Genomic DNA, 27,725 nt, shown 5'->3' with positions numbered 1-27,725 from the left:
ACCACTGAGCGTGTTCATTGTTTGTACTACCCAGGGACTTCTCGTGTTAACATCTTGTCGTTGTTAGGTGCTGTCTTCTCAGTTCCAAGTCATAGCGACCCTATGTGCAACAGAACGAAACGCTGCCCGGTCCTGCGCCGTCCTCACAGTCGTTATGCTTGAGCCCTTCGTTGCAGCCACTGTGTCAACCCATCTCATTGAGGGTCTTCCTCTTTTTTTGCTTGCGCTCTTTACCAAGCATGATGTCCTTCTCCAGGGACTGCTCCCTCCTGATAACACGTACAAACTATGCGAGACTTAGTCTCGCCATCCTTGCTTCTAAACAGCATTCTAGCTATACTTCTTCCAAGAGAGATTTGTTCATTTCAGTCCCTGGTATATTTGATATCCTTCGCCAATACCACAATTCAAAGGTGTCAATTATTCCTCAGCTTTGGTCTTCCTTATTCATGGTCCAGCTTTCACATGCACATGATGTGATTGAAAATACCATGGCTTGGGTCAGGTGCACCTTAGTCTTCAAGGTGACATCTTTGCTTTTCAAGACTTTAAAGAGGTCCTTTGCAGCAGATTTGCTCAATGCAATGTGTTTTATTTCTCGACTCCTGCTTCCATGGGTGTTGATTGTGGATCCAAGTAAAATGAAATCCTTGACAACGTCAGTCTTTTCTCTGTTTATCATGATGTTGCTCATTGGTCCAGTTGTGAGGACTTTTGTTTTCTTTACGTTGAGGTGCAATCCATACTGAAGGCTGTGGTCTTTGATCTTCATCAGTAAGAGCTTCAAGTCCTCTTCACTTGCAGCAAGCAAGGTTATGTTATCTGCATAATGCAGGTTGTTAATGAGTCTTCCTCCAATCCTGATGCCCTGTTCTTCTTCATATAGTCCAGCTTCTCGGATTATTTGGTCAGCATACAGATCGAATAGGTATGGTAAAAGGATACAACCCTGATGCACACCTTTCCTGACTTTAAACCATGCAGTATCTGGTTTTTCCTGTCCAGCGACTGCCTCTTGATCTATGTAAAGGGTCCTCATGAACACAGTTAAAGGTTCTGGAAGTCCCATTTTTTGCAGTGTTATCCATAATTTTTTATGATCCAGTTGAATGCCTTTGCATAGTCAATAAAACACCAGTGAACATCCTTCTGGTATTCTCTTCTTTCAGCCAGGATTCATCTGACATCAGCAGTGATATCCCTGGTTCCACGTCCTCTTCTGAAACAGGCCTGAATTTCTGGCAGTTCTCTGTCGATATACTGCTTCAGCCGTTTTTGAATGGTCTTCAGCCAAATTTTACTTTGTGTGTGATATTAATGATATTGTTCGACAATTTCTGCATTCGTTAGATCACCTTTCTTTGGAATAGGGATAAATATGGATCTCTTCCAGTCAGTTGCCCAGGTAGCTGTCTTTAAAATTTCTTGCCATAGATGAGTGAGCACATGTTAAGTTGTTGCTGTTCGGTGCCGTTGAGTTGGTTCCGAGTCATAGGTACCCTGTGCATAGCAGAAGGAAACACTGCTGGGTCCTGAGCCATCCTTACAATCGTTGTTATGCTTGGGCCCATTATTGTAGCCACTGTGTCAGTCCTCCTCATTGATGGTCGTCCTCTTTTCCGCAGGGGTGGTGAGATTGTGTCTTACATACTTCAGATATGTTGTCAGGAGGGATCAGTCTCTGGAGAAGGGCATCATGTTTGGTAAAGTAGAAGGTCAGCGGAAAAGAGGAAGCCATGTTAACTTAGGGTCTTTTATTTCCAATAGGGACGGGGGTCTGGATGGCAGTGGATCTTTTGTGGGATGTGATTCAGTCCATAGCACACTGTTTGCATTGTCCCCGTGAACTGTTTGTTTTGTGAAAGCATCATTCTTCATTCAGTACTCCCAGGTCATGCATGGAGGCCACCGAGCTGTGTCGTGGAGATCTTCCACTCTGTTGTGCAGGGGATGCATGTGTGTGCGTATGCTTGTTTACCTGTGTGTGTGTGTGTGTGTGCTTCTTCAAGGCTCAGTGTCCCAGACCTTAGGAACACCAGGGGAGCACCACCCGACCTCTCTATGGTTTACCTATGAGCAGTGTAAGTGTGTAGCGCCTGGGAGAGTGGGGAGGTGACCCCACCAGAGCAGCCAGGAGGGAGTGGTTTGGACACAGTTGCTTCACTGGGTTTTCATTAAATGTGGCAAAGGCGTGCATTAGGGGGCTGCTAACTGGGCCTCTCAGACCAGCGTCGCTGACCTGGAACCTGCGTGCAGTGACTGCGTTTGTAACACAGTGCACAGGGCTAGAAATGGTTTTCAAGCCTGAGTTGAGCTGTGCGGCATACAGCCTTGGATGGGAGGCGAGTCAGAAGTCAGTGCATCCTGGAGGGGGTCGGGGAGCTGGGATTGGCAGGTGGGGTTGTGCTGGGGTTCACCTGGCAGGTGAGGTCTTAATGGGGTTCACCTGGCAGGTGGGGTCATAACGGGGTTCACCCTGAGGGGTTGGCAGGTGAGGTTGTGCTGGGGTTCACCTGGCAGGTGGGGTCATGCTGGGGTTCACCCCACGGGATTGGCAGGTGGGGTTGTGCTGGGGTTCACCTGTGTTCTCTTGCTGTGTCTCTGCATCAGTGTCTGACCTTGGGCAGGCGGATCCAGTCCCTCCATCAGAGCAGATTAACTGTTGCCCGGCCAGCTCAATGCCCACCCCACCACTCCTCGCCCCCCAACCACTCCTCCCCTCTCCTCTTGCCTTCCCCCCAGGCTTACCCCTCCACCCAGCCTGGCCTTCCACCCCCCCACCTGCCCCTTCCCGACTGTCCCTCCATCTCAGCCTACTTCCCCCTGCCTGCCCTTCCCCCTGGCCTGTCCCTCCCCCCCCCCGCCCTGCCTACCCACCACCTTGCTTCTCCCCCACCTGCCCTCCCCTGGCCTGTTCCCTCCCCCCAGTCTACTCCCACTGCCACGGGGACTGTCTCTGCCCCAGCAGGTGCTTCTGTCTGTTGTCCCTCCTGGTGACCAGGTGTCCTGGTCCTGTCTCCCCGCCCCACCAGGCCTGTCTCTGCCCCAGCAGGTACTCCTGCTGGGCCAGCAGGTGTGCTGGTCCAGGCTCCTGGCTGTGGTGGTGACATCTTATCTGGGCTGCCCCTCCCACTGCTGAGCACCGTCCTCTCCTTCATCCAGGCCAGCAGAGGCCTCACCGCAGAGTGCCAACACCCCACGTGGCCTTCTGGGACTGTGAGACTGGAAGGAGGCCGAGGGGGCACCCTGGGGGCAGAGCTGTGGCCTCCCCTGCACTTGCCCACCAGGACTCCTGCTTAGCTGTGTCCTCAGCCCTCAGCCCCCCAGTGGCCATGAGCCAGCAGACCCTTGAGGGGGGCATGAGCCCAGGTGAGGCTTTGCAGTGGCCCAGGTGGGGCTCAGCAAGAGGAGAACCAGGCCTCAGGACGTTCCGCAGGGAGCCTTGGGCGGGGGGTGAGAAGGATCTTCCATCCAGTGCTTGGTTCAGGGCAGCCCCAGCAGTGAGCAGCTCGGCTGTGGGACCCTGTGTGTGAAAGGGTCTGGTGGGGCGGCCTGGTTTCCCGAATCCCAACCTGGGCACGTTTTAAATCAAGGCTTTCCTTGTTCAAACCTCAGTTGTCCAATGGCCCTCCTTAAAAAGTAGAACCTGGCATTGGAGTGTGTTTGGAGTTAAAAGTAATTAGAGCAATGTTAAAACGAGGAACTCGTCCAGGTGTTCCATTTTATGGAAATGCAGGTGACTATCTCAGGTAGATCGAATCCGGCAGGTGCTCCTTGGAAACTCTATGGGGCAGTTCTACTCTGTCCTATAGGGTAGCTATGAGTCGGAATCGACTCAAGGGCACTGGGGTGGGTCTCAGGTAGAAGCATTTGATTTTTAGTGAGAGTCCCCCAAATTCAGTAGCACTGAGGAGAAATAGGGAGCTAAGTCAGATACTTACTGTGGAGACAGGCTGCCTGCCCACAGCGTAACCCAACCGACTTTGGGGTGTTGGGCTTGAGGTGGGTGCCCACAGACGCTGACTTCTGGCCAGCACTCTGATGAAGCCCCATTCCCACGTTAATCTGTTTCTGGGGTTCCGCCCTGACTCCCATCTCGGAAATGCTCCCAGGTCCCCCCATGGGGCTGCCTGTCTGAGGCCCTGACAGCATTCAAGAGTCCAGCTCAGCGCTGATGAGGGACTAAATGACAGCATTCGAAAGCTCAGCTCAGGGGTGATTAGGGACTAAGTGTAAACCCTTTTCTGAGAACATGGGAGGAAAATGTGTCCTTGTGAAGGGTTCATGATGGGCCTGTGATGATAGGAGCTCGTGCTCATGGTTCTTCGTGAGCAGGGTATTCCTAGCAGCTCCCAGATTGGAAGTGTTTACTAAATGCCAGTGGTGGGTGTTGGTGCCCCTTTGTCTGTTTTCCCGATTTCCTGGACTCCTCCGCTTTGATAAGCAGTGTGATGAAACCAAACGGTAATAAGTCCTGAAACTCACCCAGCATCTTCCTCGTGGGGCGGCACATGTTTCGTTTGCCCGTGACGGACAAGCTTCTGCCCTCCGTGGGTCGGACTAGCTGTCTGATACTGGTCTTTATTCTTACGGTGCTTACGCCCCTGGATTTTTTCCAAATTTCTCGATCTTCTCAGCACTGTACTAAATATCCATCTAACCTGGATAAGTTGTTTCTAGTTTTTGTCTGTTTTTCTTCTCAGCTCCCCCAGGTAGCGCTTGGTCAGCCTCCTTGTCCATCTTTGTTTCCTTTGGGTCCATTTGTCAGGTGATGTATTAGGTGTCCCTCACCAGGTCAGGAAGGTGGAGCTGTCGATCTCCTGGTCTGGGGTGACGGCATCTGTGTCCTTGCTTCATGAGTTTTGGATGCTACAGGACAGATATCTGTGTTGTTTCCTTGGATCAAGTAAATGAGGTTGCTGTGTGCACATTGTCTCTGCCTGTGCAGCGGGGAGAAGTTTAAGATAAACCAGGTTACTGGCAAGAGATGGCTTCGCTTTGCTGCTAAGAGTGTAACATGTAGGACTGTGCTTCCCAGAAGGACTGTAGCTGGGGTGGTAGCTGGGTGGGTGGCCTGTGGGCAAGTGCTGTGATTCAGACAACAGCCTCTGAGCAGCACATGTCCCTTTGGGAGATGAGAAGCTGGGTGACCAGGTCCAAGGTTGTGCTGCAGGGTTAGAACCTGGAAGGGAGCTATGAGACCCTCATGTTTTGTCTCCTTCCTTCTGAAGGGCAGTTGGCCAGTTCAAGGTTGGAGACCCCCAGGCTGTGCCTGGACTCCTTTCTCTGGTGGTCAGTGCTGGTGACCCAGGCTGGCTCTGGGGCCTGGCCAGGGTTTGCTTTGTCTAAGACTGGCTGTCTTCATTTTACCTTTACCTGGAAACACCCATCAGTAACTGCTAATCGTTGCGTTTAAGAGACTGACGGCTTTTCCGGGAGAAAGGGCCCTGGGCAGGAGTCCCCCCGATACATGGAGCAGTAGGAATGGGGTTGACTGAGGTGTCATCTCGAAAGGACACCGGCAAGCTTCGAAAATTTAACAATTTAAGTAAACATTTCTACTATATGCCCTTCCTCTTTACCTGAATGCGTTTGTTATTTTTCTTTTAACTTTATTTTGGCATAACTTCAGACTTGTGGAAAAGTTGCAAGAAGAGTCCAAAAACTTTCCATTTACCTTTTGCCTAAACTGCCCAAATGTTAGCACTTTACCACATCTGCTTGCTCTCTCTTTCTCACAAGTGCGCGCGCACACACACTTCCTGTTGGAGACACGCAGCACAGTGAGACCCTCTGTAGGGCGTTATCTCACAAAGACATGGGCGGGTCTCCACTCATCTCTCCGCAGCATAACCACAGCATCGGGGTGAACATTGCTGCATCCTGCCGTCTACTCTGAAGATCTGATTCGGATTCCGCCAGCCACCATCACATTCCTTGTGAAGGCAGCTTTGGCTCACATGCTGCGTTCATGAGCTTTCTCTGTCCCTTGTGTCTGGAGTGTCCTTGGCTGCCTTTGTCTTTAGTGACATCAGCATGTGTGCAGAGTGGTCATCCCGTGGGCTGCCCCCTGGTAGGTTTGTCTGGAGCGTCCTTGTGATTGGATGCAGCGCGTGGGTCTCCTCCTGAGGGGCCGTGCCACGGGTGTGCTGAGACTCGGGCTGCCCTCTGTGCAGGTGGTGTCCACCAGACCTCCTGGGGAAGAGCCCCGAGACCCCCGCATTTCACACGCATGCTCTTGCCCAGAGCAGTGATGGTCAGGGTTCCACAGGGTCCATCAGTGAGGAGGGGCCCTTCCTCCCACGCACTCACTTCTTATCCCAGTGGACTTCTGGGTTCTTCATAGTGGTACCCATCAAGTCGATTCCAACTCACGGTGACCCCATGTATATCAGAGTAGAACTGTGCCCATAGGGTTTTCTTGGCTATAATCTTTACGGAACCAGATTGCCAGGCCTGTCTATGGCAGTGCCACTGGGTGGGTTTGAACTGACAATCGTTAGGTTAGTTGTCAAGCGCAAACCGTTTATACCACCAGGGACCTCTACTTCATACCCACAAAAATTCGTTGCCATTGAGTCGATTCTTGACCCTATAGGACAGAGTAGAACTGCTCCATAGGGTTTCCAAAGAGCGGCTGGTGGATTCGAACTGCTGACCTTTTGATTAGAAGCCAAGCTCTTAACCACTGAGCCACCAGGGTTCCTACTTCATGCGGCAGGCTGTAATTCTTTGCTGCCATCACAACACTCAGGTTGTTCCAGGTATGGGCAGTTCCAGGAGCCCCTTTAGGCTGGCCCATCCCCTCCACTCCTGAGCACCTCCTGCTTGCCTCCACCTTCACCTCCTCCCCGTGTTGGGGTCCACCCAGGAGGCGAGGTGCCTTCACCCAGCGATGGACGCCCTGTCCCCTGAACCCTCTGCTGCAAGCCTTGGAGGACATGCCCTGTGAGCAGTGCTGGGCATGAGTGACCCAAGAAGGTGTGGCTGGACAAAGGTGTGGCTGGGCAAAGTGATGGTCCTGGAAGTCAGTAGCCGAGGGCGGAGGGGTCTGAGGTATCCCTGACGGTGCCCATGCCATGTCCCTGCGGGCCAGGTGACTGGCCCAACTGTCCTGAGGAGTGGAGGCGGAGGGCACAGGGATAATGGAGGATCTCTGCTGGGGACAGGAGGGCCCTTGGAACCTGCTGGGGTCCAGCTGGGAGGCCGTGGGTAGATGCCCTCAGGCTTGGTGTCCCTCTGTCCCTGGCTCTGGCTCTGGCTCTCTGCCCTGCTCCTCTGGGGCCACCCTCCAACCTCGGAGCCTTGTTCCCCAGGCTTGGCTGGCCTCCTGCTACCCTGAGTGTCGGCCATAGGGTTGGAGGAAGGTACCCCCTGGTGGCGGGGGTCACGGGGTGGTGCAGGGTTGCAGATTCGGCCCTTAGGCTCCTGGTGCTGCCACAAACAACACCACAAGGTGGCACCCTGTAGACCAGGCGTGTGCTTCCTCAGGTTGGGAGCTGAGTGGGGCCCCTTGGCTGCACCCTCCCTGGCCCTCCCTAGGTGTGCCTGCTCTGCTCTTCGGAGGACACACTGGGAAGGGTTTAGGTTTAGGACCCACCTTCACTAACATAACAAAAACCCTGGGTCCAGACAGGATCACAGTCACAGGAGGGGGGCAGGGGCTTCAGTACATATTGTGGGGGACACTTCAGCCCACTGTGGGCCCTGTCTGCTGGTGTGTGGGCCGTCTGGAGGTCCGTCTGGAGGTTCAGGAGGTGTCTGTGGCTCCGAAGTGGAGGGGTTGGGCTTCAGAGCCGGAGGCAGCTCCTGAGTTATTGCTGAGTCACAGGCCCCGGAGCTGTGGCACCAAGCAGAGCCTGTGAGGGGACGTTTTCCCAGCTTCCCTGCCCTGGTCCCCACACTCAGTGGGATTCTGCAAGTCATCTGAGACAGGACCAGGGCCAGTGGTTGCCTGGCTGAGCCGAGGGGACCCTGAGTCGCACGTCCACAGGGCAGAGGGTGGCTGCAGGAGGAGGGCCACAGGGCTGAGTGACTGCTGGGTGTGTCCCCTGGCGGCCGTGGGTGGGAGTTGCTGGGCTGGCACCTTCCACGGTTTGACCACTGAGTGGATGGTGCCCTCTCTCCCTCAGATAAGTGGGGGTTCGGGTCTGTGAAGTGGGGAGGGGTCTGGGGGATGGAGGGAACCGAGGGCTTTGTTGGAAGGAAGCATCTTGGGTGCTGGATCCCTGAGGTGTTGCTGACACGGGCGATGCCTTTCTCGGAACTTTCTAGACTTGGGCCCTGACAAGTGGGTTCACCCTGAGCTATATCTGCAACATGGGAGGCTTTAGCTGCCATGCTCTTGGGGTCAGAGCGAGCTCACACCTGGCCTTTGGGCCGAGTACTCCGTGTCCCTTCACACCAGGCCACGCTACGGCTGAGGTTAGTCATGTGAGGGGCCTGGGCCAGGTGGCTGTCCTGACAGAAGCTGTGGTCCCCCCACCGACCAGCCGTGTGGCATCCCCACCCGCCTGCGGTCCAGATGTTGCTAAGCACCTCTGTTGGTGCCGTCACACTCCACATTTGGGTTGAGGTCAGAGCTGATGCAGAATTGCCCAATGAGGCGACCCTGATCTGTCAGGATTCGGGAAGCAGGAAGCTCTAGGCTACCTGAAGACAACCCAGCTCTCCTGTGTAGCCTCGTCCCAGGAGTTGCTGGGAGATGTGGGCGGCCAGTAGGTCATTTCTCAGCCTTTTGAGAGCTACACCCTCAGAAGGTTCTGGAAAGCGTGTGACATTTGTGGGAGCTGGAAGGGAGCAGCTTCCTGAGCTGAAGGTGCCAGCCTTACAGCCCTTTCCCTGGGACCTTTTCCAGAATAGGTAACTGAAGAGAATGAAACAACAATGAGAAGACAGCCTGCGGCATGGCCACAGCCCCAGAGATGACCGTTTCCTGTCCTGTCTCACTCTTTCAGGCGTTCCCTTAGCTCGTGTCTTGTTTACACACACGTTTAACAACAAAAGTCCTGTCACGCGTGCTGCCTTGTAGCTGGCTGGCTGTTTGTAGCTTGGCCGTCTCTGTGTCAGCCGTAGAGCGTGTCTCATGCAGTGACCAAATCCCTGCATCGGACAGCCTGGCTGCTGGCCGTTGTCCAGCCCTTATACAGGTGCTGCATGGTGGCCTGAGACCCCCATCGGCTGCCCCCAGGTCTGGGGGCACCCATGTCCTCTAGCCGTCCCGGCCTCATCCTCCCCACCCCTTGCGCAGTTCTCCTGGACATGGTACGAGGACGCTGTGCGATTTCTGCGTGTCGGGTGTGTCCTCGGTGAGGTGGGCCGCAGGTGGCCATCCAGCCATGTTGCTGTGGAGTGGCACCGACGTCACACCCCGGGACGCCCTCATCCCCTCGGTGAGGTGGGCCGCAGGTGGCCATCCAGCCATGTTGCTGTGGAGTGGCACCGACGTCACACCCCGGGACGCCCTCATCCCCTCGGTGAGGTGGGCCGCAGGTGGCCATCCAGCCATGTTGCTGTGGAGTGGCACCGACGTCACACCCCGGGACGCCCTCATCCCCTCGGTGAGGTGGGCCGCAGGTGGCCATCCAGCCATGTTGCTGTGGAGTGGCACCGACGTCACACCCCGGGACGCCCTCATCCCCTCGGTGAGGTGGGCCGCAGGTGGCCATCCAGCCATGTTGCTGTGGAGTGGCACCGACGTCACACCCCGGGACGCCCTCATCCCCGCTGTTGCAAGCAAGTGGTTTCCAGGCGCTTGGCCGTAGGGATTCCTGCCATTGTGGGGTCAGATCATGGGTGCCCCCAGAGTGGCCCAGCCTTCCCACCCGCGGGCACCGGGGCCCCAGGGTGTGGCCGGTTCCGGGATACGGCCTCTCAATTTCATCCACAGACGTTTTCTGTGTCCGACCGAGTTTCTGTTTTGAAGTCGAGTTGTGTTTCTGATTGCGCAGTTGTAGTTTTGGTTTCAAGGAGAAGAGGCCCTTGAGCCTTGGGGGAGGGGGCGGCTCCAAGTTCCTCTTTCTCCAGGGCTGGCCCTCCTCAGACCCCTGGGACACAGCCCCTGGGGCAGCTGCCTGGCCCTTTCCATGTAGGAGGAGCCGGAGTGATGAGGCCTTTGTGCAGAATTGCTTCCAGTCACCCACAGCCTCTAGTGTTGGGGAGAGGACCCTGGGTGTCTTGGGGAATGGCACAAGTCCTGGGGGCTGTGGATGGGGGGCATGGGACAGGGCCAGCCTGCTATGGTGGGGGAGCAGAGGGGACCTGGGTTCATGCCCAGCCCCAGGGTCAGACCTCCAGTGCTCACTAGGATGGGTAGTGGGGTTGGTGGGAGGTGGCTGACTCTCCGACTCCACCCTCCCCTGCACTTCTGGGTGAATGAGGTGAGACCCTGGTGCTCGCCCATGTCTATTGAGGGCGCCAGGGTGTGGCACATGTAAGTGCTCTGTGAGGCCCCGATGCACCTTGGGCCTGCACCCCATTTCACATGTGGGGGGACCAAAGTGAGTCTGGGTTCTGCCCTCTGGGTGGGAGCTGCGGTTAGGCCCCTGCTCCGGGGGCACCTCCAGGGCTGCATATCCCTGGGACCCACTGAGGAAGGAGCTGGTGCTTTGGGCCCACACAGTGGAGCCCCTCAGCCCCCCTTCTGGTCCCTCGCCCTCAGCCATCAGGTGGCAGTGGCCCCTGTGGCGCGTCCCTGCTGTCCAGCAGGACACGGTAGGCTCCGTGTGAACCATGTGCACCTGTGCGTGTGGACCTCAGACGTTGGGGCGTGAGCCTTTGCCGTGGCTGGGGTGTGCATCAGGGACACGGGGTCTTGGGAGGGAGGCTTTCCAGCCGGCTGACACGGGCCTCTGCTCCAGCCTGGCTCCAGGAAGAGTTCCTTATCTGCAGGAGCTCAGGCTTTGTGTGGTTGGAGAAGGCAGGCTGCGGCCTCAGACACCAGCGGTTGTTGGGTGCCGGCTCCTTCCCTGTCTCAGCCTTCTGGGAAGCCAGCTCTCCCAGGTCATGCCAGTGCACCCCTGTGGAAGGAGGAGGTTTTCACGATTTTGTAGTTGGGTCAGAGACTTTTGAAGCCGAGGGACTCGAGTCTCTCAGATGCTGTTGCGGGGAGCGGCTTCTGGATGTTTCAGACCCTCAGTATTCCTGATTCCGTATTTGCAAATTAGTCTACTTGCTAAAATCTAACTGACCCCGGAATCAAAACTCAGGGCTGTCGTGGTCGATCTCCCAGACCTGTGCAGAGCAGAGCAAATTCAAGTTGTCTGTGCGCTCTCCCAGCTGAGGACCCGCCTCTCATCCTGCAGACAGGGCCCTTTCACTGTCTACTTAGTGCCTCGTTTTTCATGTTTGTGCTTTTTGTTGGTGGTCTCGCGTTTTCAGTGCCCCCAGCATGGTGCTGAAGTGCTGCCTGGGGTTCCTAAGTGTGAGAAGACTGTGATGTACTTCAGGGAGAAAATGCGGTGTGAGGTCAGCTTTGTCCAGGCAGTTCTGGTGCTGTCGGTCTTGAGTTCAGCACTGATGAACCAACAGCACGTATTCCGTGAGGGGTCTTTACATGTAATGTGTGCCTGTGCCCTGATCGTGGGGACCAGTGGCTCGTTGGCACCTGACCCTGTATTTTCCCTGAGCGACGGCTCGGTGTTCCCTGATTCCATGTTCCCTGCAATTTTATGGAACACGACCACCAAGAGTTGACTGCGTACCTGGCACAGGCCGGCTGTGTATCTGATGTGCCTTGAAAAGAGGTGCTGGGAGTGTGGGGAGCTCCCTGACAATGAGGGGCTGCTGGGTGCCGAGTCCCCACTGAAGCAAGGCCCGGAGGTGAGGCTGGTGTGCGGGCCCTGCCTGGCCGACATGCTTCCTGGACGGCGCTGCTTCCCTGAGTCCCGTCGTCGGCCTTTGCTTCTTTCCAGCCTCTTCTGCTGCTGCTGACCTCACATTGTTCTCCCAGCAGGAGATGGGACTCCCAGGGAAAGCAGCCCTTTCATTAACAATGTGGAGGTGGAGCGGGACAGTGTCTTCGAAGGAAAGAACATGGCGCAGGAGAACTTTGAAGGAAAGAACATGGCCCTTTTTGAGGTAATGTATTTCCTCCCAGATTTAGGAAAGTGAGGGAGCGTGACCACGACTTCTCCATGTGGTGAACTGAGGGTAGCGAGTGAGGCTGTGGCCACAGGCAGACCGCGCTGGCCGGCTGGGGGTTCCCGTCCTGCTGGTGGCTGGGGGCCCGTCCTGCACCGGTACACTCTGTGGCCACCTACTCTCAGCACCTCCTTCTGGGGGCCCCTTGGCCTGAGGATGCGCCAGCCTTGAGGAGCCCCTGGGAGCTCTGACCTCTGACCTCCAATGCTGAGCCTGCTGGTTGAGTGCCCAGCACCCGTGCCTTCGGGACTGCAGCCAGGGCTCCAGTGGTTTTCTCTAACATGGTCACAAGCAGGGAGCACTGCTAGGCGGAGGTCCCAGTGGATCTGGAGAGTTGATGTTGGGGATCAGGGTGACTGTCCCTTGGCTGTCAGTGGTCAGTGTCCCTGTCCCCACACAGGAGGAGATGGACAGCAACCCCATGGTGTCATCGCTGCTCAACAAGCTGGCCAACTACACCAACCTGAGCCAGGGCGTGGTGGAGCATGAGGAGGATGAGGACCGCCGGCGCAGGGAGGTCAAGGTACCACCCATCTGGGCCCTCCCACAGGGCGGGGCCAGCACCTGCGCCTCCTGGCTGCCACGGCCACCGTGGACCAGGAGGTCAGAGCAAATGTGTGCAGACCCCTGTCTCAGGACACTGTCTCAGGTCAGAGCAAACATGTGCAGACCCCTGTCTCAGACTGCCATGGACCAAGAGGTCAGTGCAAACGTGTAGACTCTCTCCCTGACTCAGACCTCTGTCTCAGGGGTCAGAGTTGAGTTGACCCCTTGGTCCTCCCACGGGGCTGGGGGGCACCTCATTTCCTAACCCTCTACCCTCCGCTTCATAGCCCCTCAGGGGGACCCACGTCCCAGGACTGTGGGTCCTTGGTGTTGAGAGGGAGGCATGTGTCCCTCTTGCCTGGGACTGTGGCCCCTGGTGTGATTGGATGGACGGGTGGGTCAAAGCCCAACGTCTGGGGCCTTCAGAAAGGGAAACAGCCGTGGCCCATCTTCCCTGAACTCGGGTGGCATCCCTCGTGGCCCCCCTGTTGCGTTTGTGGCATTGTAGCCTGTGCCAGGTACTGAAGTTAAGGGCTGTATTTCAGCCTCCCCTCCCCTCTGCCCCTCGTGTACCCTCTGTGGTGTCTGGAAGGCTCTAGAACCCTGAGCCACAGTTGCTCTGAGTGGCGGGGCTTTCCTCTTACCCTTCACCTTTGTCTCCCTTTGACCCTGAGTTGCCCTCCTCTGGTTGGGAGGGCATGGCAGGGCGGCCTCCTGTTCCTATTCTGGCGAGGCACCCCTGCTCCTGGTGGCTAGCGCCCTGCTCCTGGTGGCGGTCGGTGCCCTGTCCCTGGTGGCGGTTGGCGCCCTGCCCCTGGTGGTGGTTGGTGCCCTGCCCACTGTGCCCCCATGTGTCTGGAACATGGTCTTCTGAAACCACCTTGCTGATCTGTGGGGGTCCTGGTGCTCTCTCCCCACATCCTCCCATTCCTGTTGCCCTTTCACTGCTCCCGATGAGGGGTCTGGCCCCTGGGGTACTGGAGTCTCCGCGAGCCCAGCTCCCTCTCTGTTACAGGCCCCGCACATGGGCACGTTCATTGGCGTCTACCTGCCCTGCCTGCAGAACATCCTGGGTGTCATCCTCTTCCTACGTCTGACCTGGATCGTCGGGGTAGCCGGCGTGCTCGAGTCCCTGCTCATTGTGTCCCTGTGCTGCAGCTGTGTCAGTGGGGGTGGGGGTGGGGGGCTGGGGGCTGGGGGCCAAGGCTGGGGGTGGAGGCGGGGGGTGGGGGCCAGGGTGACTGGGGGCTGAGGGCAGGGGGCCGGGGTGACAGGGGACTGGGGATTGAGGGCTGGGGGAACACGGGACAGAGGGGTGGGGAGGCGGGGGGGCAGGCGGAGCAGGGAACTGGGGGTGGGGGGTGAGGGGGCAGGTGGCTAGGGCCAGGGGGCAGGAGCTGACTGCAACCCCCTCCCCCCAGGTGGCACATGGATGCCACGCTCACTGGGACCAGGTGGGAGCTGCTGCTTTTATTTTTATTGTGCTTCAAGTGAAAGTTTACAAATCAAGTTAGTCTCTCGTACAAAAACTTATACACATATTGTTATGTGACCCTAGTTGCTCTCCCCCACTGAGACAGCACACTCCTGTCCACCCTCTACTTCTGTGCCCATTCAGTCAGCTCCTGTCCCCCTCTGCCTTCTCATCTCCTCTCCAGACAGGAGCTGAACACATAGTCTCATGTGTCTACTTGAGCCAAGAAGCTCACTCCTCACCAGTATCATTTCCTGTCTTACAGTCCAGTCCAATCCCTGTCTGAAGAGTTGGCTTTGGGAATGGTTCCAGTCTTGGGCTAACAGACGGTCCGGGGGGCATGACCTCTGGGATCCCTCTAGTCTCAGTCAGACCATTAAGTCTGGTCTTTTTATGAGAATTTGAGGTCTGCATCCCGCTGCTCTCCTGCTCCCTCAGGGGTTCTCTGTTGTGTTCCCTGTCAGGACAGTCATTGGTTGTATCCGGGCACCATCTAGTTCTTCTGGTCTCAGGCTGCTGTAGTCTCTGGTTTATGTGGCCCTTTCTGTTTCTTGGGCTCATAATTACCTTGTGTCTTTGGTGTTCTTCATTCTCCTTTGCTCCAGGTGAGTTGAGACCAGTTGATGCATCTTAGATGGCCGCTTGCTAGCATTTAAGACCCCAGACCCCAGACCCCACTCACTAAAGTGGGACGCAAAATGTTTTCTTAATAGGTTTTATTATGCCAGTTGACCTAGATGTCCCCTGAAACCATGGTCCCCAAACTCCTACCCCTGCTACTCTGGCCATTGAAGTGTTCGGTTTATTCAGGAAACGTCTTTGCTTTTCGTTTTGGTGTTGTCTTTCCCTTTGCCTAAAATAGTTCTTGTCTCCTATCTAATTAGTGAATACCCCTCTCCCTCCCTTCCGCCCCATGGGCTGCTTCTGATCGAAGGAAAAAAGCCCACACTAGGCCCTGACTTTTTTTTTTTGTTAACTTTTGACTAATTAAACCGGATTGTGGATTAGTCAAGAGCTTTTATTGTAACCATCTCTGCAGAAATGCATTTTAACGTGTCGTGCCAGATGTCAGGGGCTGCATACCCAGACTGGCTGCAGATCTCTGCAGGGGTGTTTGAGGAGGTGAATGGCACCCTCTTGTACTTAGGTGGCCCCCCCTTGTACCTCACCGGAGGGCAGGCACCTAGACTGGTCCCCCCAGCACCCCAGGGAGGGCAGTGGGCACTTGGATGAAAGTGAGTGTTTCGGGCTGGCCAGCGTTGTGGGTCTCACAGGGGCTGAGTGGGTTCCAGGGCCTGCAGGGGTGCAGTGTTATGGGTCTCACTGGAGCTGAATGGGTCCCAGGTCCTGCAGAGGTGCAGTGTTGTGGGTCTCACAGGAGTTGAATGGGTTCCAGGTCCTGTAGGGGTGCAGTGTTATGGGTCTCACTGGAGCTGAATGGGTTCCAGGTCCTGCAGGGGTGCAACCTTGTGGGTCTCCAAGGAGCTGAATGGGTTCTGGGATCTGTAGGGATGTAGTATTGTGGGTCTCACAGGAGCTGAATGGGTTCTGGGATCTGTAGGGATGTAGTGTTGTGGGTCTCACAGGAGCTGAGTGGGTTCTGGGACCTGCAGGGGTACAATATTGCAATCTTGTAGGAAAGGATGGCGAGCCTAGGGGTAGCTGCCCTGAGAGTTCTCAGTTCCCCAGCTCTGGTCACCCAGTGGCTCTTCTGAGGTCAACAGCCTGTTTTGTAGCTGGGGTGGGCCCCGAGTGGCCCCTCAAGTGTGTGCTAGCCTCCAGGATGTGGATCTTTTCTTCTAAAGTGCAGCCTATTTTTCCACAGACCATGCTGACCGCCATCTCAATGAGTGCCATCGCCACCAATGGTGTGGTCCCAGGTAAGGGCGGTTGGGGTACGGGTGGTCTAGGCAAGGGCAGTCCTAGGTAAGGCTAGTCCCAGGTAAGGGCAGTCCTAGGTAAGGGTGGTCTAGGTGAGGGCTGTCCAGGTAAGGGTGGTTGCTCACCTGTGGCCTTCACCCTGTGTTGGTGCTTGCCTGGGCTTTCCTGGGGTGCCCACTGTAGTACCCTTTTGCCATGGTGATGACCTTGACATTAAGCCATTGCCTGGGGGCACAGGAGTCCCTCGCTCAGGTGAGGCTGGAAAGCAGGCCCTGTTCCCAGTTTCCCCTTTCACCTAAATTTGCCCCCATGTTGAATGTCTCCTTATCATCGGGCACTGTCTTTCCAGCCAGATGACCCTCAATCCTGAGTCTGCTGCCTGACAGCCTCTGACACTGCCCATGAAGGGTGCAGGGGGCCCATGTGGGGTGCTAGTGCCCTCAGCCTCCTGTGCCCACGTGATCCTTTTCACAGCACTCCCATCGGCCCCATGGTCCCGTGGCCCTCCCTGCACTTGGACGCTGCTCTGAAATTGCGGTCTTGTTAGAATGAGACCTTGGTAAAAGGCCATCAAGGTACTTTCTCGCCTGGCAGGGACTGGCACTCCATCCTGAGTCCTTGCTTCTTTTTGACTGGACATTAATCCCCACGGAGCCATCCTTCTCCTTGTGAATCGAGTCACTTTTGAGACTCATTGAAAAGCCACAGTGGGCAGTAGCTACCTCGCAAAATCGAGTGACTGAGGGGGAGAGGGCTGCCTGGGGAGGGCGAGATAAAATGGGGAGGGAGCTGCCCAGGCATCGGGGAGGCCTCTGGGACTTGTTCTCTGGTGGGCTGGCTCTGGCATTAAAAAGCCAAAAGCCAAACCCATTGCTGGTCAATTCTGACTCATACGGACCCTACAGGACAGAGTAGGCTGCCCCACAGAATTTGTTGTTGTTAGGTGCCGTCGAGTCTGCTCCAACTTATAGTGGCTCCATGCACAACAGAACGAAACACTGCCCAGTCCTGCGCCATCCTTACGATCATTGTTATGCCTGAGCCCACTGTTGCAGCCACTGTGTCGATCCACCTCCTTGAGGGTCTTCCTCTTTTCTGCTGACCCTGTACTTTGCCAAGCATGATGTCCTTCTCCAGGGACTGATCCCTCCTGACAACATGTCCAAAGTATGTAAGATAAAGTCTCGCCACCCTTGCCTCTAAGGAGCATTCTGGTTGTACTTCTTCTAAGACAGATTTGTTCATTCTTTTGGCAGTCCACGGTATATTCAAAATTCTTCACCAACACCACAATTCAAAGGCATCAATTCTTCTTCGGTCTTCCTTATTCATTGTCCAGCTTTCACATGCATATGATGCGATTGAAAATACCATGGCTTGGGTCAGGCGCACCTTAGTCTTCAAGGTGACATCTTTGCTCTTCAACACTTTAAAGAGGCCCTTTGCAGCAGGTTTACCCAATGCAATGCTTCTTTTGATTTCTTGACTGCTGCTTCCGTGGCTGTTGATTGTGGATCCCAGTGAAATAATATCCTTGACAACTTCCGTCTTTTCTCCCCTTATCATGATGTTGCTTATTGGTCCAGTTGTGAGGATTTTTGTTTTCTTTATGTTGAGGTGCAATCCATACTGAAGGCTGTGGTCTTTGACCTTCATTAGTAAGTGCTTCAAGTCCTCTTCACTTTCAGCAAGCAAGGTTGTGTCATCTGCATAACGCAGGTTGTTAATGAGTCTTCCTCCAATCCTTCCTCCAACGCCCTGTTCTTCTTCATATAATCCAGCTTCTCGGATTATTTGCTCAGCATACAGATTAAATAGGTATGGTAAAAGGGTACAGCCCTGACGCACACCTTTCCTGACTTTAAGCCAATCAATATCCCCTTGTTCTGTCCGAACAACTGCCTCTTGATCTATGTAAAGGTTCCTCATGAGCACAATTAAGTGTTTTGAAATTCCCGTTCTTCGCAGTGTTATCCGTAATTTGTTATGATCCACACAGTCGAATGCCTTTGCATAGTCAATAAAACACATGTAAACATCCTTCTGCAGAATTAGAGCCCATGAAATCGTGGCTATTTGGGCTTTTCTTTTTTTTATGGACTTTGCAACAAAGTAATGTCTGTATTTGCTGGTGTGGGCAGCCCCCAGGGTGGAGGGAAGGCATTTGCTGGTGTGAGTTCCTTGAAAGAGAGGATGGGAGACCAGCCTCCTTAATGTATGTTTCAGGAGGCTGGCTCTGCCTCTGGAGTCCGGGGGTCCTCGTGCGCCCGGCCGTGCACACCAGACCAGCTGAGCATGGGGTGCTGGTCGGTCTGACCCTGCAGACTCTCTTGGGGCCGCGTGAGGATTCCCCGCCACACGGCTCTCTGCGTGTATGCATTCCTAATGAGGGTGCCTGCTTTGAGCCCTCAGTGTAGACACAGGATTTAAAGATGCGTCGGAATCCAGATCTGCCAAGCATATCCTCAGCCCATTTCGGGGGTTGGGGGAGGTGGTGGTCCTGTGGGGGTACCCCCCTGTGTTTGAGCTGCTCGCCTGTCCTGTGAGTTCTGAGCACATGAGAACTGCGCATCCCTAACCTGTCTTGTTCTGTTTTCACAGCGGGAGGCTCGTACTACATGATCTCCCGGTCTCTGGGGCCCGAGTTTGGAGGGGCTGTGGGGCTCTGCTTCTACTTGGGCACCACGTTCGCGGGAGCCATGTACATTTTGGGGACCATTGAGATATTTCTGGTGAGTCTGCAATGCTGGGGCATTTCCCTTGCCTGGCCCGGGGTCCCCAGGCTGTTGACGGGGGATCCTAAAAGTAGCTTTCTGTCCATGGAAAGGAGGCCCTGGATGCTCCCCACTGGCACATGGTGCACCCTGAGCCTCCCATCCCTCCAGACACCTGTGGTGTGGGGCCCTCTGCAGAGGCAGCAGCGTCCACCTCCTTGGCTTTGGGGTTTGGCTGGAATGTCTGGCAGTCCTGACCTCAGCCCATCACTGGCCCTCCCCGCATGCCCTGCTTGGCTGCCTCTCGGGGTCTGTGCACAGGCTCAGAAGTAGACATCTATCTGCAAGGCTGTGGCCGGGCGGCAGGTCGGAGCTGTAGGCGCCACGTTCTCTCAGCCTCCAGGGTCTGAGCTGTCCCTGGAGGCAGGGCTGACACAAAACAGACCTCTAGGCAGCTGGGGGCTGCAGCTGGGGTTCTGGGCCCTTCTGTGTTGTCCCCTGTTTATCTGTACCCGAGCAGTCTGGCCGCAGTGTCCCACAGACTGCAGATGGCAGGGGCAGGCACCATGGTGTGTGCCTCGTGTCCCCAGGTGAGGTGAGGGCCAGCACTGAGCAAGCCCATTGGAGCAGACTGGGCTATGGAGCTGCCCAGGGGCCACCTCCAAGAGCCTGGGGCAGGTCGGTGCCTCTTGTGAAACGTTCTTCTGGTGCTTGGCACCCTGTCTGCTGACGAGTATTCAGGGTCCCTCCATGAAGAAGGTTCCCCTGAAACTTGGCATGTCAGACCCTCAGCGGTGTGGTCAGCAGTTAGAGGGCTCCAGGGTCCTGCAGGCACAGTCCCACACCAGCTTGGGTGGTCAGCCCAGGGAGGAAGCCTCGGGAAGTCATGCCCCCCAGGACTGAGGGCACTCCATGGGACGGCTGTCTCATGCCTCCCTGGGCTGTGCCCGCCTGCCCTCACAGTTCCCTGGCCTTGCTGCCTCCCCGCTACGTACTTCCGCTTGTATCTGGAGTCTTCTGCCCATCTGCTCACAGCTTTCCAGCCCTGGAGTGTGAGCAGAGCCGTTCTCTTGGTCCTCTGTGGTCAGTCTTTGATGGCCGTGTCACAGGTCCCCTCCTGGGCCTCATGCTTAGCATGGCATGTGAACAGCCAGAGTAGGGTCCCTGCAATGTCCCTCAGTGTGCTCCTCTGGCTGCACTGGGGCTGACTCTGAACTAAACCTGGTAAGGAGAAAAGTGGGTTTTTAAAATGAGAAAACAGTGGATGGTGTGCTCTGAAGTTGGTCCCCGTTTTAGTGCCAGGGTCTGTAGCATGCATCTTAGCTCCTTCTCTGCCCTCGAATTGACCCGTGACCAATGTTGGGGTGCTGGGAGCCCTGGAAGTGGCAGACAATACTCGTAGGTAGACCATCAGAGAAGGACCCCGCAGTACCCTCGGTGGAAAGTTGAGGAGTAGGGGCCTCCTCACAGCCCTGCCCCCCCGTACCCTTTGGTGGAAAGTCAGTGGTGCAGGCAGCCCCCTCACAGCCCCGCCCTGCATCCCCCAGACCTACATCTCCCCGAATGCAGCCGTCTTCCTGGCGGACATGGCGGGCGGGGAGGCAGCCGCCATGCTTCACAACATGCGTGTCTATGGTTCATGCACGCTGGTCCTCATGGCCACGGTGGTCTTCGTGGGCGTCAAGTATGTCAACAAGCTGGCTCTAGTCTTCCTTGCCTGTGTGGTTCTCTCCATCTTGGCCATCTACGCCGGTGTCATCAAGACCGCCTTCGACCCACCTGACATCCCGTGAGTCCCTGTGTGCTGCCCCCTGGGGGTGCTCGCTGAGCGCGTGGGGGTCCCAAGACCCCATGCATGGGCGGGGTGGCGGCCAAAGTCCTTCCATGCTGCCCCCTCCCTCCCTTCCTTCCTGTAACCTCAGGCTTTGTGTTGAGGCTGGGGTCCCTGCGCTGCTCAAGAGAGCAGCACACATGGAGTGGGGGCCTTGGCTTCACTGGAAACCCACCTGCTGTGCCGCTGCTGCTAGCTGTGTGGCCTGGGTGGGTCACCTGCCCTCTCTGAGCCTCACTGCTCTCGTCAGCCCCTGATGGGGTTGTCCTGGGGCTCAGGTGAGAGCAGGTGCATGGTTGTAGGGGTCAGGTGAGAGCAGGTGCATGGTCGTGGGGGTCAGGTGAGAGCAAGTGCATAGTTGTGGGGGTCAGGTGAGAGCAAGTGCATGGTCGTGGGGGTCAGGTGAGAGCAGGTGTGTAGTTGGGGTCAGGTGAGCAGGTGCATGGTCGTGGGGGTCAGGTGAGAGCAGGTACGTGGTCGTGGGGGTCAGGTGAGAGCAGGTACGTGGCTGTGGGGGTCAGGTGAGAGCAGGTACGTGGTCATGGGGGTCAGGTGACAGCAGGTGCATGGTCATAGGAGGGGTCAGGTGACAGCAGTTGCATGGTTGCGGGGGTCAAGTGAGGGCAGGTGTGTGGCTGTGGGGGTCAGGTGAGCAGGCGTGTGATGGTGGGGTCAGGGGAGAGTATGTGTGGTCGTGGGGCCAGGTGACAGCAGGTCTGTGGTCGTAGGGGTCAGGCGAGAGTAGGTGTGTGGTCATGGGGGGTCAGGTGACAGCAGGTGCGTGGTTATGGGATCAGGTGACAGCAGGTGTGTGGTTGTGGGGTCAGGTGACAGCAGGTGTGTGGTTGTGGAGGTCGGGTGAGAGCAGGTGTGTGGTGGTGGAGGTCAGGTGACAGGTGTGTGGTTTTGGGGTTAGGTGACAGCAGGTGTGTGGTCGTGGACATCAGGTGAGAGTAGGTGCTTGACTGTGGGGTCGGGTGAGAGCAGGTGTGTGGTTTTGGGCTCAGGTGAGGCAGCAGTGGTCAAAGTAACCCTGTGAATGATAGCCTGTTTCAGGCAGTGGGAAATGTGTCCTGTTGCCCCAGGGTCTGCCTCCTTGGGAACCGCACGCTGTCCTGGCTCAGCTTCGACGTCTGTGCCAAGGTGCATGGTGGCCTCAACAGCACTGCGACCACGGCCCTCTGGGGCCTCTTCTGCAATGGCTCTATGCCCAGTGCCAGCTGTGATGAGTACTTCATCCAGAACAACCTGACCATCATCCAAGGCATCCCGGGCGTGGCCAGTGGCGTTGTCCTGGGTGAGGTGCCAGTGGGGCCTTATGGGGGGTGTGAGGGCTGTCAGGACACTGTGAGCCAGGAGGGCCAGCATTCTGGGGCCTCGCATGAGCCTTGTGGTGGGGGGCAGGGCCATCAGGGTGGGCGGGGGCATCGGTGACACTGCGAGTTGGGAGGGGTGGGGGTAGGTCCTGAGGGCTGTTGGGGGTCTTGAATGTGGCTCAGGACGGGAAGGTGGGCACATGGGCCATCAGAGACACTGAGACCCTGGCCTGGGTGTGCATTGTCAAGAATGTCCTTAGGGCCTGGTTCCCTCTTGCCTGGCCGAGTCCCTGGGGAGCCCGTACTTCTACCAAACTCCGGGAGGCTCCCCCCAACTTCTGCAGCTGCAGCCAGGAACCTGGGGGGCCCATGGGGAGCTTTGAAGGGCCCATGTGGGGCTCATGGGGGGCAGTGGGCCCATGGAGAGTCCTAGGGTGTCTGTGGTGTGCTCACAGGGGATATGCAGTGGGCTTGTGAGGGGATCTGGGGGTCTGTGGTGGGCTCACACGGGGATGTGCGGTGGGCCTGTGGGGAGACCTGGGGGTCTGTGGTGGGCTCACACGGGGATGTGCGGTGGGCCTGTGGGGAGACCTGGGGGTCTGTGGTGGGCTCACACGGGGATGTGCGGTGGGCCTGTGGGGGGACCTGGGGGTCTGTGGTGGGCTCACACGGGGATGTGCGGTGGGCCTGTGGGGTGACCTGGGGGTCTGTGGTGGGCTCACATGGGGATATGCAGTGGGCCCGTGGGGAGACCTGGGCAGAAGGAGCCTTGAAGGAAGGTTCTGGGCCATGAGGAGGGTCCTGGGTGCTGTGTTCCTGACAGATAACCTGTGGAGCACGTACGTGGACAAGGGCTCCTTTGTGGAGAAGAAGGGCATGCCCTCGGTCTCTGTGTCCAGCGAGGCCAGGGCCAGCAGCTTGCCCTACGTGCTCACCGACATCATGACCCACTTCACATTGCTGGTCGGCATCTACTTCCCCTCCGTGACCGGTGAGCCGGGATTCCACGAGTCGCCCGCCCTCTCTCTGTCTGTTCTCTCTGTATCTCCCTGTGTGTCTCTCTGTCTCTGTGTTCTCTCTGTGTCTCTCTGTCTCTATGTTCTCTCTGTATCTCTGTGTCTCTCTGTCCCTGTTCTCTCTGTGTCTCTGTGTGTCTGTGTCTGCCTCTCAGTACTTCTGTTTTTGTGTCTCTTTTCTTCCTCTGTCTCTGTGTTCTCTCTGTATCTCTCTGTGTGTCTCACTACTTTTGTCTCTGTGTCTCTCTTCGTTCCTCTCTGTCTCTTTAGCTCTGTGTTCTCTCTGTATTCTCTCTCTGTGTGTCTTTCTGTCTCTCTCTGTCTCCCTTGGCTCTAGCATTCACTCCCATCACTGTTCCCTTTTTTCTTTACTATTTCGCTCAAGAGAGAGAAGTCGGAGTCTCTGCATCCCGTGTGGGTTCTGATGGGGTACAGGGAGGCGGGTTAGGAGCAGCTTTGTGGGTAGGCTCACCTGCATGCACCTTGTTGTCATGAGTCACCTGTGACTGTGGCAGGGACTTGCTGACACGTGCCACCCGCTGCTTCATGTAGCTCTGCCCACACAGCCTTGACCAGTAGGACAGCGTTCTCTGGAAACCCATGTGGCCCTAGGTTTGCGAGCGCTGTGCTGGCTGACTGTCTGTCCCATAGGTATCATGGCAGGCTCGAACCGCTCTGGGGACCTCAGGGATGCTCAGAAGTCTATCCCCACAGGCACCATCCTGGCCATTGCGACCACATCCTTCATATGTATCCTTGCAGCAGCGAGGGGGCACGGGCAAGGGATCAGGGGCGGAGGGCAGGGGAGGGGGCAGGAACAAGGGGGGCACTATGGGGAGGGATGCTGCCTGAGGTCTCACACGTTGCCATTAGCACCGTTGCTTAGCTCTGCCTCTTCCGGCCATGTCTGACCTCAGTGTGTGTTATTTTGAATAGATTCTGTATCTAGAGCAGGGTGAGGTTTACAGAAAAATTACCCAGGTAGTAGAGTTCTCACACACCCACCAGCTCCTGCAGTTTCTCCCATTAACGCCTAGGATTCCTGTGAGGCGTTTGGTAAAAGTGGGGAACTGATAACGATACGTTGTTACTAACTAAAGTCCCTAGTTTACGTTGGGGTTCACTCTTTATGTTTTAACAAGTGTTTCATGTCCTATGTTCACCATTACAGTATTCCACATGTATTTTTTTCCTTGAAAATTTGGTTGGGCCCGCATGTGATGCGAACAGTTAAAATACGGAAGATACTGAGCTTGACTCCTAACCTTTCTTCACAATTGGTTATTGCATGTACAGTGACCTGTGAGAGCTGGAACTCGTCGGGACTGCTTTGCTTTTCAGTATCTCTCAAGTGCTCTGCCTTTGACAGGGTGTAGTCTTACCACTTTTCTAACAGTAATTTTACTGGAAAATATTTGTGTTTTCCTTTTCTGATAGGTTCCGGCTTTCGCAGGTTTTACTGCATATATGTGTGTACAACCTGCCAGCCTGGAGTCTGAGAGACTCATCCTGGGACAGGAGGGCAGGGGCACACCACGTTATGACATGTAATAGATAATCATGTTATGTGTAGAACATAGCTGCATGTTCTGTATAACGTATGTGTATCTGTGTCCCTGGGTGGTTTCCACTCATCTGCTAACGTGAGGGTTGATGGATCTAAGCCACCCAGCGGAGCGGCTCCGTGGAAGGAAGGCCTGGCGACCTGATTGCATGAGGATCACAGCCAAGAAAACCCTGTGGGGCAATTCTACCCTGTAACACATGGGGCCGTCATGAGTCAGAACTAATGGCAGAGTTTAGATTTTGGTTTTATACACACGCACACTCACGCACACACATGCACACGGTCACAATTGGTTACATCACACAGGGTCACTGGTGTTTGCATTTCCCTGTGGCACTCGCTTCCTTGGAAATGGTGGTCTGTCTGTCCTGCCTTGTCCTCACTATGGCCACACCACAGGTCCTGTTCTGTGGATCAGGACAGACAGTGAGCATGGCATCCTGGGACAGGACGTGCAGTGCACCGGGGTGGGGGGTCTGTGTGCTCTGTGACCCCCTGTACACCCACAGACAGTGTCTCCTTCCTTCCTTCACGAGAGCCCAGACCTGTCCTGTGTAGTGCTGTTTGGGGCGTGCATTGAAGGCGTGGTCCTGCGAGATAAGTATGTCCATTTCCACCTTCTAGAAACCCTTGATGAGGGTGTGTATTCCCCCCTCCCCACCTTTTCTTTGTGGTTACATCCCAGGACAGGACTGCCTTTTCCATTTTAAATCCCAGCATGACCCTTCCTGTCCCCCGGAGGCAAATCCGATGTTTCCTTGGCCCACTGTGTGCCCTTTAGAAGGTGCTGAGGGGTCTGTGTGCAGGGCACTGGGTGGCAGGGTGGGGTCTCCATCCTGTACCCTTCCTTGCGCCCCCCTCCTGGCCCCAGTCAGGGTGGGGTCCCAGGGTCTCTGCTCTGCCTCTGGTGCCCTGCCTGCTCTGAGAACTGGAGGCAGATGGGGTATCTCTGGTGTCCCCTGCCCAGTGAGTGGACACCAAGGCAGGGCACCAAGCTGACCACTCTGGTGGCCTCACTCTGTGCAGACAGACTGAGACCTCCGTGGGCAAGGATGGCACAGAGTGGGGTAGGGAGCAGGCAGGGGCTCAAAGGGGACAGGAAGGTTCTAGAGAGTTACAGAGGGGTTGTATCTGACTGGTCCCCCCTCTAAAGGGGTCGCAAGGGCTTGGGCACCAGTCTCCCTGAGGCATAATAAGGCTGGAAGGTGCCACATACTGCAGTGGGGCCGGCCTTTGCACTGCCTGGGATGGAGGGCTGGGTCAGCTATGTAGTTGAGGCTGGGGGGAGCATCCTGGTGGCTGTGGGATGGGCTGCTCAGCAGAGCCCTTGTGGGCCAGCGTGGCACCCTTGTTCCCCCTGAGGAGCTGCGTCCACGCAGCCGAACCCGGTGCTCAGACCTGCTGATCCTGCTGTCACTGACCACCTGTCACCTGCCTGCAGGTTTGGGGAGGCCCTGCAGGGCAAGCTGGTCATCGGCATGCTGGCCTGGCCGTCGCCCTGGGTCATTGTCATCGGCTCCTTTTTCTCTACCTGTGGCGCCGGCCTGCAGAGCCTGACGGGGGCCCCACGCCTGCTGCAGGCCATTGCCCGTGACGGTATCATCCCCTTCCTGCAGGTGGGTGTGAGCTGTGGGACAGGCTCCAGGAGGACCTAGGGTCAGAGGATCAGGGGGTGGTTTCCCGGAGGTGGCTGTGGGGTGCAGTCTGGGAGGGTTGCACTGTGTGGCCTGATTAGCAGGCTGGGAAGACAATGGATAAGATCTCAGCTGCCCCCTCTGCCTGCCACAGCCACAGGATGGCCCTCGCTCGACCTCTGGTGCTGGTTTGGAAAGCACTGGAAGCATCTGGGGTGCTGTCACTATGCAAATCCAGCAGGGCCAGGGCTGGGCCATAGAGAAGGGGGTTGGGGCAGTGAGCAAGGAGGGCGAGCAGGGTCACCTCTCAGTGGTGAGCCTATGCAGCCACTGTCATTTGTGGTCAAGGAAACCGAGGCAAAGGGTGGGTGGTGCCGGACAGCTCCCCACCACCCTTGTGCTTTGCTCCATCGGGAAGATGCGGGGGTCTCTGCTTCAGGCTCTCTTCCCAGCCCTGGCTGGGTAAAGTCGTGGTGTGTATGGTGGTCATTCCTGCCTTTTATTTTATAAAAGTCACCCTGTAGCTCACATTTTCTTGAAGTATTGGTTTCTGTCTTAAGTTGTTATGACGTCTTGAGGGTGACCCTGACTGGCCGTTCGTCCCCATCCTGGACGGGGGTGCTTCCCCTGTGCTCTCTGGGATGGCCCCGGCCTGTGCCGGCTCACCCAGCCTTCTGTAGGTGTTCGGCCATGGGAAGGCCAATGGGGAGCCCACCTGGGCCCTGCTGCTGACCGCCCTCATTTGTGAGATTGGCATCCTCATTGCTTCACTGGACAGCGTGGCGCCCATCCTGTCCATGTGAGTGCGAGGGCCCGGGTGCGGGTTGGGGGCTGGGGGATGAGGAGATTGTTGTGCAGGTCCTGGGGACAGCCAGGAGGGGCAGGTGGCTGGGCCAGGGAGGGGGAGGGGCAGGACCACCCAGCATGTCTGGGACCCCTCCTTTGGTACTGGCATGGGCCCCGCCCTGCTCACGCACATCTGTGCCCCCAGGTTCTTCCTCATGTGTTACATGTTCGTGAACCTGGCCTGTGCCGTGCAGACCCTTCTACGTACCCCCAACTGGCGTCCACGCTTCAAGTACTACCACTGGTATGGATGCCTTGGGTGCGGGCACGACGCAGGGCTTGGCTGCCCCGACCCCCAGTGATGGCGTGGTACACACACACACCTGTGACCTCTGGGCGAGGCATGCAGTCCCTGGTGACATCCTGGGTGGCTCCTGTCATGCACACCTGCCCCTCATATCACACGTCACATGCCACCCCAGAGTCTGGGGGACTTGTCCTGGGCAAGAGGGCAGAGGACAGTGACCCTTGAGTCCTTTCCAGACAGACTGTCTGGAGGTTCTGCCTGTTCTTGTGGGAAGCAAGGGCTGGGGCTCACAGGTGTGAATGTCTGCCTGGCCCCTGAGCCCACAAATGCTGGTGCTCAAACCGGACATGGAGAGCCCCCTCAAGGTTGTTCCACCAGGAGGGAACAGTGCTCTGGGCAGCTTGGTCTCATGGTCCCTGGAGACCCTTCTCAGGAGTGGGCACTGGGTGGGGGGGACTGTGGGGTGTGTGCACAGACATGGCGTGGGGGTGGAGGGCAGGGGCCGTCTTGAC

At 56.5% G+C, this 27,725-nt stretch overlaps 1 protein-coding gene across 8 annotated transcripts in view; it reads left to right on the top strand.

The window, feature by feature from the left end:
* Nucleotides 1-27,725, top strand: part of SLC12A7 (solute carrier family 12 member 7) — a 114,150-nt gene that overhangs the window by 61,459 nt on the left and 24,966 nt on the right. For 3 of the 8 annotated variants that reach the window (XM_049860001.1, XM_049860010.1, XM_049859985.1), the window contains exons 2-15: nt 11,951-12,078; nt 12,542-12,664; nt 13,703-13,849; nt 14,109-14,141; nt 15,987-16,041; nt 18,644-18,774; nt 20,304-20,545; nt 21,673-21,884; nt 22,727-22,894; nt 23,571-23,669; nt 25,030-25,087; nt 25,928-26,102; nt 26,801-26,919; nt 27,112-27,210. In XM_049860001.1, the coding sequence (XP_049715958.1) occupies nt 11,951-12,078; nt 12,542-12,664; nt 13,703-13,849; nt 14,109-14,141; nt 15,987-16,041; nt 18,644-18,774; nt 20,304-20,545; nt 21,673-21,884; nt 22,727-22,894; nt 23,571-23,669; nt 25,030-25,087; nt 25,928-26,102; nt 26,801-26,919; nt 27,112-27,210 (1,789 nt within the window). Of the gene's footprint in view, nt 1-11,950; nt 12,079-12,541; nt 12,665-13,702; nt 13,850-14,108; nt 14,142-15,986; nt 16,042-16,066; nt 16,618-18,643; nt 18,775-20,303; nt 20,546-21,672; nt 21,885-22,726; nt 22,895-23,570; nt 23,670-25,029; nt 25,088-25,927; nt 26,103-26,800; nt 26,920-27,111; nt 27,211-27,725 lie in introns of those variants that run through there. The other 5 variants (XM_049860026.1, XM_049860018.1, XM_049859994.1 and 2 more) reach the window with 4 other exon arrangements.

The sequence above is a fragment of the Elephas maximus genome, chromosome 2, assembly GCF_024166365.1.
Source record: "Elephas maximus indicus isolate mEleMax1 chromosome 2, mEleMax1 primary haplotype, whole genome shotgun sequence".
Taxonomy (NCBI): domain Eukaryota; kingdom Metazoa; phylum Chordata; class Mammalia; order Proboscidea; family Elephantidae; genus Elephas; species Elephas maximus.
This window is presented reverse-complemented; position numbering and strand designations above follow the sequence as displayed.